Here is a 12,501-nt window from a genome sequence, read left to right on the forward strand (position 1 = left end):
AGTTTCCGGCGGAAGTAAATAGATTGTCTGGTCGGTGTTTCTATGACAGTGAAAGTCTCTCTGTCCTGTCATCTCGCTGCTCCGGAGTCCCGGAAGCGAGAGTGAGGAGGAATGGCGGAGAGTCCGGCGGCTGAGGCGATAATTCTCCAGGGGGCGGTTGGGGGAGGGTTGGTCACCCACCTCAGCGGCCTTCAGCCCCCCGGCACCTCGCACCTGGCAACTTCATCCGTGTGGGACCCGACAGCCAGTGCTGACTGGGACAACGAGAGGGCGTCCGCGCAGTGTGTGCTGCGGATTAAGCGGTGAGCGGCCGGGTGACCCCGCTGTGCGTGGCGCCCCACAGTAGGCGGGGCATAGGCTGGACATGACCTTACTAATGAGATCTATTAAAAGAGTCTTCCTGGCAACAACCACCCCAATCATCCACTGCTGCCACCGGCTGATCACAGCAGCATGCTTAGCTCATTACTGGTGGCTGCCATCTCCCTCACCTGGCAGGTAGTGCCCCCCATGTCACCCGCGGGCGTCTGCTGCTGAGCATACTGCCATTAATAGTACCGATATGTGTCACTTTCTGCATTATTAGAGTATGTGTCCATGGGCCGGAATAATTACATGCGGATTAGCTGCGGATTGAATGCTGCGTACAGCCGCAGCGTCCAGATGTTACAGCACAGTGGAGGGGATTTTATGAAATTCCGTCTCCACTATGCGTGCGAACACGCACCCGGCGGCCCTGCATATACGGACGTGGGGCGCGTCTTTTTAGAACGCAGCATGTCTGTTTACCTTGTGGCAACGCTCCATCGCCGCAAGGTAAATCACAGGGTCCTATGTATGGGGCGCTGAGATTCCGGATGTGTGCAATGAACACATCCAGTATCGCCACGCGTACAGAAGGGGGCGACTCTTTGGGCAGAGCGAGTCTTCCGCTCCGTCCAAAGCGCCTGCAATCCGGACAGTGGACACATACCCTTACATGTAGAGCTTCTTCCAGCCGCAGAGCAAAGATGATTTATAGATTTCTGATAGTTGACATATTTAAAAATAAAAAAATCCCCCCCTACATGGCAAAATAGCTTTGTTTTGCTGCTGTAATATGACTGACGCTAGGGCTATGTTCCCACGATGAGTATCCGGCAAGCTTTTGATGTTGCAGATTTTTTTCACTTCTATAACATTGATGCAATTTTTTAGTATTGGTCATCAATGTCTGATTGGAGGGGGTGCGGCTCCCCCGATGATCCGCTGTTCTCAGTGTTCGCGGAGCCCAGAACTGCTCAGTTGCGGAGCTGCGCAGCACTGTAGAGTTGACAGCTATGCTCTGCAGCTCCATAACTGGTCAGTTCCAGACACAGTAAAGCTGATCGGCAGGGGTGCAGGGTGTCGGACCCCCACCAATCAGACATTGAGGAACTATTCCAAGCATAGGTCATCAATGTTAAAGTAGTGGACAACCTCTTTGTTAATTACGTTGTTTCATTGCAGATTTGAGTGCATTTTTTACGTGTCTTAATCATTCTTTTTCAACTGCGGTTTTTGTCTCCTTTTGGTATGTTATGTTTTACATACAGATGCTTTATTTTGTACACTATCTGTTTTTCTTAGCTTGATAAAATCATGTGCAGATTTTCCACATTTCATTCAAGTCTATGGGAAAAATCCAGAAATAAAACCCATATTGACCGCAGGAGAATTGATGTTACAGATTTTAAATTCTGAACCACAGCTCAGGTTCGGCAGCATAAAACAGCACTGTGTGCATGAGATTTAACCCCTTAGTGACCGAGCCAAATTTTTGAAATCTGACTAGTGTCACTTTATGTGGTAATAACTCTGCAATTCTTCAACAAATCCCAGTGATTTTGAGATTGTTTTTTCGTGACACATTATACTTTATGATAATGGTAAATTTAGGTCAATATATTTTGTTTTTATTTATAAAAAATATCAAACATTTGAGAAAAATGTTAAAAAATTAGCAATTTTCAAAATTTTAATGATTATCCCTTTAATCCAGATGGTCATACCACAGCAAACCATTAATAAATAGCGTTTCCCACATGTCGGCTTTACATCAGCACCATTTGTAAAATGTTATTTTATTTTGTTAGCATTTTAGGAGGTTTAAAAATGTAGCACCAATTTTTCATTTTTTCATGGAAATTTACAAAAAAATTTTTTTTAGGGACTTATCCATGTTTATACTGACTTTAGGGGTCTCATATATTGGGAAACCCCCAAACATGATACCATTTTAAAAACAGCACCCCCTGACATTTTGAAAACTGCTGTCAGGTAGTTTATTAACCCTTCAGGTGCTTTACAGGAATTAATGCAAAGTGGTATGACAGAAATGAAAATCTTTATTATTAACACCTAAATGCCTCTAACTTCTGAACAGATTACTATAGCAATCAGACTCTAAGGCCGCTATTTGGTCGTGAATTGCGATCGCAAACATCAGGACCACAAAATCATGATCTGAGGGCACCAATTTGGATAAAGGGGAAGCCCCCCCACACTCTGTTAACCATTTATAATGGTGTAGTCACTATTGACAGCAGCATCTAAGGGGTTAAACAGATTTGGATGGTGCAAACACTGATCGTGGCTGATAAAGCAAGTTGTCAGCTATAGTGTACAGCTGACAGCTGCGGGATTGTCACCTGTATGGGGAGGCTATTCTCTTATATCTCAGGTCAGTTAAAAGACGTATTGGCGGTCATTAAGGGGTTAATTAATCCCATCCACTTTGCTGGATCTCCAAGAACCTATGTGTTCGTACACGAAAATACGCACCAAATACTCATCATGGGAACTTCGTGTTGCCTATGCCATTGGTGCTCAGTTTATGCAATGTCTTCTGCCTCTTGTTTTTTTCGCTTTCTATTTTATAACTGAATCTGAAACTTAGAATAGTGATAAACTTTTATTCTGTGGTTAAAGCGAATCTGTCACCTGATTTCTTACCATAAAGCATTACCATGGTGTTATATAGTACATGGCTTTCTCAACACATGCTCTTGTAATCTGTGCATGTTGGCATTATGTAGGGCATGATGTGATAATAGTGCAAACACAATATACTGCCAGTTAGTAACTTGCTTCTGGATAGATAAGGCATGCTGTCTGACAAGCCGGGATGCGTCGCTCTAAGATGAAGCCGAGGGCTGCGTTCAGCCTCTGTCACATTGGACATGAACAATGTATGTTGCTCTACTTTTCCTGTTGAATCAACAGAATCCTGCTTAATTGTAAAGAGCTGTGTAATTTGTTGCCGCTATATAAATAAAAATAATTATTATAGAACCTAAGATGAATGAAACTTGGCACTCAATTTTTGAGAAAAAAGGCTTCTTAGTTTATTGATGCATCCAGACAAACAAAACCACTATTATAGAACCTAGGCAGACCACTTTAGAACTCATCTTGGTCTGTGGGTGGTATTTGGCCTGCAGCGGATATGGCACTGTTAGTATAAGGCTATGTGCACACGGTGCGGATTGGCCGCTGCGGATTCGCAGCAGTTTTCCATGCGTTGTACAGTACCATGTAAACCTATGGAAAACCAAATCCGTTGTGCCCATGGTGCGGAAAATACCGCGCGGAAACGATGCATTGTATTTTCCGCAGCATGACAATTCTTTGTGCAGATTCCGCAGCGTTTTACACCTGCTGCTCAATAGGAATCCACAGGAGTAAAACCGCAGGTGAAATACGCTGTAAAAACGCAGTGCGTTTTACCTGCGGATTTTTAAAAAACGTTGCCGAAAAATCCTCACACGAATCCGTAACGTGGGCACATAGCCTTAATGAAATCACAGCTGGATGAAAAGTTTATCAATAATTTATACCTGTTGATCCCTTTCTGAAAACCTTTGTAAGCTTCTTCCAATAAGAAGTTATGTTGTATGTTTTCTCTCTGCTGCAGCACCAGTTACCATACTTTACATTGCTGAATTCTCCTTCTATTCCCACTTGTTATGGAGTGTTAATTCTGTTTTCTGCAAACAGCAGGAAATGTTCTGCCCTGCTGGAATAGTCACTTTCAGGTTACATTTAAAGAGGTATTCCAAAGGTAGACATTTTAAAGGGGGTCTACCAGTATAACCTAAGCAAATAGCCTTGTAGGGCAAATGGTCCATATAGAAATCTAACTCTTAGAGCTGGCTCACGAGAGCGTATAAATCAGACGAGTGCAGTGCCAGAAAAGATCACATTACACTCTGACCAATGTTATTAAATGAGTCCGTGCTCTTCTGCAAGTTTTTCCTCTGCTCTAATAAGACAGAGGAAAAAATTGCATCATGCTGTGAGTGGATGCAAGAATCATCTTGCACTTGCCAATGCAAGTCAATGGGTGCAAGAAAAAAAATCACACGATACACATACAATGTGTATGCTGCCTGATTTTTACTCACATATCTCAAAGGAAACCTGAAATTTTCCCTTCACCCATGACAGCACACCTGATAAAGGGATCCGTCCACCAAGCACAGGAAACCTACGGAAATAAAAGGGCGGTACTTCTACCCCGCATCAGTTGGTTGTCTTTGATGGGAACCTTGTGCAGAAATTCCGCGGTGAAGATGGAAGAAAAAAAATGTTACCCAGCCCTGTCTCATTCGGAAAAGCAGGCTACATGCCTGTGGTGCCAGTCTTCAGGTCCCTGGAAGTGCCGTCCACAGGCCCATAGGGGGCTTTGCTGTACGTGCGGGCAGCGGAGACTGAAATGCGCTGCATGTCTCGGAGCACTGCAATGAGAAGATGGGTAAATCCCTAAAAGACGTGATGTTCAGAGGGTTAGAGCAGAGAAAGAAACATGCCTTTTCTGTTAATAGTAAGATCCAGGCACTCATTATCAAAGAGTGGAGAAAACTAGTGCCTTGCACTTGTCTTCAAAAAGGAGATATCCTTTTGAGAAGGACTCAGAGCTATAGGACAAGGTCCCTAGGATTGATGGGGCTGTTTCAAAATCCTCAAAGAGATCACCGTTTGAAGATTCTGGGGTACTGTTACGCTTAGGGACCAGGAAAGCGAGATAAGTGGACCCACTGGACCGAAACAGCGAACCTCCCCAGGACGAGTGGACCAGGTGGACCGCCCCCTATACAGGGAGCGTTAGGAGCAGGCCCAGGGGAGACTACTGAACGGCAGCCGGTACCAAAGTACAGGGAAAGGAAAAGGTCAGGGCAGGGACGACGGAAAAGAAAACGAAGAAGGAGAAGAGGAACGGGTAACGGGAACTGACAAGACAGACAGAGAATGGAAGGACAAACCGGAAGACAGGATGGAGACACGAGACCACGGAAGCGCAGGAGACGATGGCGGAAGGACTAGGCAGAGGATCTGGAACACCGGGAAGAAACGAAGGTACAGGAGAACTGGAGCTGCAAGGGAAGCACGGAGACAGTTAATGATAATACACAGAAACGAAAAGTCAGAGACAAGCAGCAGGGAGAACGTAAGGTACGCTAGGAAGCGAGAGAGCCAGAGGCATTTGCCAGAAAACAAATGACAGACAGGCACAGCCAAAAGGAAGAGGCGGCCTTAAATGCAGAGTGGCAGCGTACCTTCCGGGTCATGGACCTCCAGGACCACAGAGAGCAGGGGAAAGAGCGTCCAAAGAAAAAGGCAGAGTGCACATTCATGTGCTCCCAGTAGAGGGCGCTGTGGACGCGCAGGAGCGCTGCTTAGTAACGTCAGCGCTGCCAGCGAGAGACACGGGGCTGACCGGAGCAGGGAAGGAAGGGAAGGCAGAGTGTGTGTGCGCAGGAAACCCTAGTGCGCGCGCGCCCGACAGGAAGCAGGAGCCGGGAGAGCGAGCAGAGAAGGCGGCGCTGGAGAAAGGAACAGGAGCACGCCGAGGAGTGGTAAGTAAGAGCGGACAGCAGGGGCCGCGGCGGTGATAACGGCGACCTGACAGGTACTAAGAGATCCATTGGATAAATAAGTGGATGGATATCTGAAACACGTAGGAAGCAGCAACAGGAGGTCTGAAGCTGACAATTGGCAGAACCTGTACCGCTCGTTTCCTTATGATTTGGCTGAAACAAGTGGAGAAACATCTCAGAAATAAAACCCTACAGGATAAGAGTTTGGCGAACCTACCTTTTATTAGAAGGCATCACTGCATTTCTGGCAGACATGTCTGCAGGCTCTGTAAGGGTATGTTCGCACGGTCAGGAAACGCTGCATATTGGACGCTGTGTACATCCGCAGCGTCCAGATGTTATAGCATAGTGGATAGGATTCCTTCAAATCCCATCTCCACTATGCGTGCAGGGACGCCTCCAGCTTCCCTGCAGAGACGGACATGCGGTGCGTCTTTCGAGACCGCAGCATGTCAATTTTATCTTGTGGAGATGCTAAGGCTCTGCAAGATAAATTTCCCGTTTAATGTATTGGGCGTGGTGATTCCGTATGGTTCAATGAACACATGCGAATCACCTGCGTTCAAAAGCCGGCAGCTCTTCGGACAGAGTGGTCATGTGCTATGTCCAAAGGGCTGCTGGTTCCTGACCGTGGAAACATACCCTAAGGCTAGCGGCTAGGTATGCTGGTTTGTCAAATGCAGCAAGAATGGTTTTGTGGCTCAAATGCTATCCATGAGACCTTCAGTCTCAAAACAAATTATGCTCTATCTCGTGTGATGGTCAATTTTTGTTTGGGAAGAAATTGGACGATATCTTAGAAAAGGCTAGGGACAAGAAGGACTTTCACGTTTTTTTCACAGGTGATACATGGTAAAATTTCAGAGGAAAATTAAATAATAGGGGACATCCTCTGGGGGAGTGAAGGAAGTGGGAGTCCAAAAGTAGAAAAGAGCCCAGACTTGTATTCGGAGGTCCTTCAACATCCAAGAAATCCTCCCTATGACGCCAGGCTACAAGTAGGGGGAAGATTTTCCTTCTTCATCTAGGCCTGGGGTAACATCTCTTCCAGCAGCTGGATTCTGGACATAATAAGGAAAGGTCTAAAAATAGTCTTATCCTCTGCTGCGTCAAACCTTCGTAATGACACCCCCAGGAAGTCATTGGAAGAACAGCTAGCACTAGATACGGAAGTCTTGAGCTTGATAGTGAAACCGGTTTGGTGCGTGGTAGCATAGGAAGAAAAGGGAATGGATTTTATCTCCCCCCCCCCCCCCCTTTAAAAAAAAAAAAAAAAAAAAGACCCTTCATTCAGATCTATCATCAATCTGAAGAACCTCAACCTGTGGATACAAAAACAATCAGACCTTCAAAATGGAATCTGTGAGCACAGACATAAAACTGCTTTCACAATTGTTTCATGGTGATGGTCTAATTAAAGGATGCATTAGTATCACATCCCGATTTTTTTTTTTTTTTTTTTTTTTTATCTAGACCATTAAAGGTACCTGAGAGTGGCCATGGATGTACGGAGGGAAATCGGGCATTAACAATTCAGAGACCTCCTATTCAGTTTGTTGGTGGCTCCAAGGATCTTCACCAAGGTAATAGCTGAAATGACTTCTACATTCGCGTGTGGAACACCATTATTATTCCTTACTTAGATGACTTTCTCACATTGGGGGTATCGGAGGACCACTGTGCAACACAATTGAGAGATGTGAGAGCCGTCTTTTCAAGATCTTGGCTGGATGGTGAACACTCACAGGTCGATGGATAAAGCCCGTAAGCGATATGGTCACAACCGATGCAAGCAATTTAGGTTGGGGCTACACCTGAGAGATTGTAAAATTCAGCAGAGTTCTTGGTCACTCTTTTAGAGGGATCAGTTGTCAAACGCGAAAGCATTGTGAGCTGTTGAAAGCTCTAAAGGGCTTTCTTCCCTCCTTGGTCGCCACATCTGTGTCATGTCAAACAACCGGGCTACGTAGTCGTAAATCAACCACCAAGGGGGAACAAGGTCCCACTCCCTAATAGAAGCACCAAAAAGACACTTCCAGCTGGCAGATCAACACAAAGCCAGACTTCCTAAGCCACAACAGACCCTAAACTCTCACGTATTTCAGTGGATAGTTCTTTCATGGGGGTTGCCAGAAATAGACTTGTTTGCTGACAAACAGAACCTGAAAGTGAAAAAATTCTGTTCACTAAACGCAAGGGAAAACACTTAGGTGGAAGATGCCCTTCAGATCCCCTGAAACTTTAGGATTTCATATGAGTTTCCTCCAATTGTGATGATCACAGCATTCTTAAGGAAGATCAGGTGAGGGTGATTCTGATTGCTCCATTCTGGCTAAAAAGACCATGGTTTTCCCTATTGAGGACAATGTCCATGTCAGATCCATGGATCCTGCCAGGGATCCTGGACCTTCTTACTCAGGGTCCAGGAAAGGGCTTCCATCTAGCAGCATGGAATTTGAGAGGGCAGTACTGGGTTGGACAGGTTTTTCCTCCAGGGTTAAGTCTTCACTTTAAGGAGTAGAAAGCTGACAACAACAAAAATTTACGGCAGAACTTGGAGAAAATTTCTTGACTCTTCAGGGAAACCTTTGGGGGAAAAAAGCTTCAGTCAATTCAATCCTAGAGTTTCTCCAGAGGGGGTTTGAGCTAGGGTTGGCTGCTAGTACCCTCAGGCCATGTTCACACGTTCCTGATTTCCCTGCTGTCTTTTTTGCACTAAAAACCGCAGCTCTTGGCAGAAAACGCAGGTGCGTTTTTTGATGCGGTTTTTAGTGCAGTTTCTGTGTGTTTTCTAGGAAGTTTTTTTTTAGGGTTAAAATGGCTGAAAATACCCTAACCCTAGTTCTAACTGTAGTGGGGGAAAAAAAAAATTATTTTTATTTTATTATTGTTACTACCTATGGGGGGGGGGGGGGGGAGGGGGCATTTACCTTTTTTTTATTTTGATCACTGTGAGGTTATCACAGTGATCAAAATGTGCCTGGAACGAATCTGCCGGCCGGCAGATTTGGCGGGCGCTCTGCGCATGCGCCCGCCATTTTGGAAGATGGCGGCGCCCAGGGAGAAGACGGCCGGACGGACATCGGGAGGCTCGGTAAGTATAAGGGGGGAGATTAGGGCACGGGGGGTGGCATCGGAGCATGGGGGGGTGGGATTGGAGCACGGGGGGGGGGGGGGGCAGCCACACTGCAGCGGTTCTGCACCACAAACCGCAGAAAACCCGCAGATATTTTTTTCGTCTGCGGGTTTTACTGCGGGTTTGACCTCACAATGGAGGTCAATGGGTGCAGAACCGCTGCAGTTCCGCAAAAAGAAGTGACATGGTACTTCTTTTTTACCGCAGCTATTCAGCGCGGCTTTTTTTTGGGATTTTCCGCAATGTGGGCACAGCAGGTCCTATTTTCCATAGGGTACATTGTAATGTACCGTGCATGGAAAACAGCTGCGGACCCGCAGCGGGAAAATCGCGGCGGTTCCGCATTAAAAAAAGGATGGTGTGAACATGGCCTCAAGGTTCAGGCTTGGTTGCGTTACCCACTTATTAGCCACGAGATTATAATTGTATATCAAGGTTCTAAAAATCCTGTGATTGATCCAGGCCAGTCCCAATTCCAAGGGTTCCCCCTTGCCCCCATGGAATCTAAACTTAGTACTGGAGGCATTGACCAAAGATCCATTTGAGCCTTTACAGGAGTTGTCTAAATAGCTTACCCTTTAAAACTATTACATTGGTGGCACTGACCTCGGCCCGCAGGATGAGTAATATCCAGGCCCTGTCAATAAAGCCTCCTTATTCGCAGGTATATGAGGAAGGATAGGATATTAAGACCTGATTCGGCCTACCTTCCCAAGGTAGCCTTAAAATTTCATATGAGTCAAGACATTGTCCTGCCCTTCTTCTGTAATAACTTTAGGAATTCAGGGGAGTAAAAATTTCACAGTTTAGATGTTAGAAGAACACTGTTTGTTAGAGTACATATCTATATTTAGCCAGTTGAGGAAAACCCAGTCCTTGTTTGTAGCCTTAAGGGTATGTTCACACTATGGGGTTTTTACTGCGGAACCGCCGTGATTTTGCCACTGCGGGTCCGCAGCTGTTTTCCATGCAGGGTACAGTACAATGTTGTTGGCATATGCAACAGATTGGGACTTATTATAAGTGAAAGGAGGACTTTATACTAACCAGACAGCAGATGGCGATAGTGTGTAAAGTCATATACTTGCTGTAAAGTGGGGAGGGAAGCTCTCAGTGGTTGGTTGCTTTCTTACTTTCGGTTTTGCTTTTCTTCATGAATGTGTTGTCTTCAGTGCACGGACTGTGTGACACTGAATTGTATCTCATGTTTATCCAGTATGAAGTAAATACTGCTTACTCAGGATATCTTGCTGATTGAAGCTCTCCTAAGTACAGCGGTGACTGCAAGAAGACGCACTCTGCAACAGGTTATGGGCCCAGGCACCCCAGATAACCCCAGATAATCCCAGGCACCCCAGACACTACAGGTCTGCACTACAAGCTCAGGCAGAAGGATCCTGGTTTATAGCCCAGATAACGGAGCGCACAGATAAGCTCTGTAAACAGAAGGAACTAAATCCAGATACAGAGTGACAGAGGAATTCAGCATCCCAGGAGCTGGATATAATTGCAGAGAATTCACAGGACATACAGGAGAATATCTTCAGTACAACTCTCTAAACAAGTAAGACTATATAAAGATGATGAGTAACACAGAACTGAAATTTACAGTAGCTAAACTGAATAGTGAAAATTATCAGTTATGGAAATTCAAAGTAGAGATGTTGTTATCTAAGGATGATGTATGGGAAGTAATTATTACAGCAAGACCAGATCAAGATAATCAGACATGGGATAAGAAGGATATACAAGCGAGAGCCACCATTAGCTTATTAGTGGATGATGCTCAATTAATACATATAAGAAATGAAGAAACAGCTAAGGGAATGTGGGAAGCATTAAGAAAACTGTATGAAAGACCTAGCTTGAATCACAAGTTGTTTTTATTAAGAAAGCTGTACAGTATGAGATTGAGTGCAAATGACGATATGCAGAAGCACATATTCTCAATGATGGAAGTGATATCACAGCTAAGATCTATTGGTGAAGATATTAAAGAAAGTCATGTAGCAGCTATATTGTTGTGCAGTTTACCAGATTCATATACAGCCTTGATAAATGCCCGAGACGAGACCAGAAACTGACATTACATTAGATTTTGTGAAAACAAGACTAATAGATGAATATCAGAGAAGAAAAGAACAAAGAAATGATTCTTCTACTGAAAAGGACAGTGAAAACGCTCTTAAAGCTACAGAATTCCAAAAACCCTATAATAAAGAGACAAGAGAATGCTTCAGATGTAAGAAAAAAGGTCATTTAAAGAAAGACTACCATATGGAAAGCAGAACAACAAAAATTACAACATAAAAAGCATACAGAGAAAGTAAAAAACACAATTTCCCATTCATGTGAGAATAATTGGAATGGCACATTTAAAGTAACAGACAAGAAATCATCACTTGGTTGGTTTATTGATTCAGGAGCAACGAGTCATATGACAAGTGACAAGAATTTCTTTACTGATCTTGATTTAGATAAGAAAGAAGCCATTTATCTCGCAGATGGAAGCAAAATAACCGCAGAAGGTATCGGACAAGGTATGCTAAATTGTTCAAACAAGTTCGGACAAGATTCAAAGATACTTGTACAAGATGTGTTGTATGTTCCAAAATTGGAAGGCGGATTATTATCTGTGAAACGTTTAACAGCAAAAGGACTTACAGTGAAATTTAAAGACAATGAGTGTGCAATTATTGCAGGAAACAAAGTGATAACCAAAGTCAAGGCAGATGAACAATTACAGGTCCTTCTCAAAAAATTAGCATATAGTGTTAAATTTCATTATTTACCATAATGTAATGATTACAATTAAACTTTCATATATTATAGATTCATTATCCACCAACTGAAATTTGTCACGTCTTTTATTGTTTTAATACTGATGATTTTGGCATACAACTCCTGATAACCCAAAAAACCTGTCTCAATAAATTAGCATATCAAGAAAAGGTTCTCTAAACGACCTATTACCCTAATCTTCTGAATCAACTAATTAACTCTAAACACATGCAAAAGATACCTGAGGCTTTTATAAACTCCCTGCCTGGTTCATTACTCAAAACCCCCATCATGGGTAAGACTAGCGACCTGACAGATGTCAAGAAGGCCATCATTGACACCCTCAAGCAAGAGGGTAAGACCCAGAAAGAAATTTCTCAACAAATAGGCTGTTCCCAGAGTGCTGTATCAAGGCACCTCAATGGTAAGTCTGTTGGAAGGAAACAATGTGGCAGAAAACGCTGTACAACGAGAAGAGGAGACCGGACCCTGAGGAAGATTGTGGAGAAGGACCGATTCCAGACCTTGGGGAACCTGAGGAAGCAGTGGACTGAGTCTGGTGTGGAAACATCCAGAGCCACCGTGCACAGGCGTGTGGAGGAAATGGGCTACAGGTGCCGAAATGGGCTACAGAGAAGCAGCACTGGACTGTTGCTAAGTGGTCCCAAGTACTTTTTTCTGATGAAA

General features: G+C 44.3%; 1 protein-coding gene across 1 annotated transcript in view; it reads left to right on the forward strand.

The window, feature by feature from the left end:
• Positions 1 to 3: 3 nt before the first annotated feature.
• UBE2Z (ubiquitin conjugating enzyme E2 Z) overlaps positions 4 to 12,501 on the forward strand; it is a 48,380-nt gene continuing 35,882 nt past the window's right edge. The window contains exon 1 of the mRNA XM_069751754.1: positions 4 to 302. Within this exon, the coding sequence (XP_069607855.1) occupies positions 112 to 302 (191 nt within the window). The 5' untranslated portion in view covers positions 4 to 111. The remainder of the gene's footprint in view (positions 303 to 12,501) is intronic.

Source organism: Ranitomeya imitator, chromosome 2 (assembly GCF_032444005.1).
Source record: "Ranitomeya imitator isolate aRanImi1 chromosome 2, aRanImi1.pri, whole genome shotgun sequence".
NCBI classification, from domain to species: domain Eukaryota; kingdom Metazoa; phylum Chordata; class Amphibia; order Anura; family Dendrobatidae; genus Ranitomeya; species Ranitomeya imitator.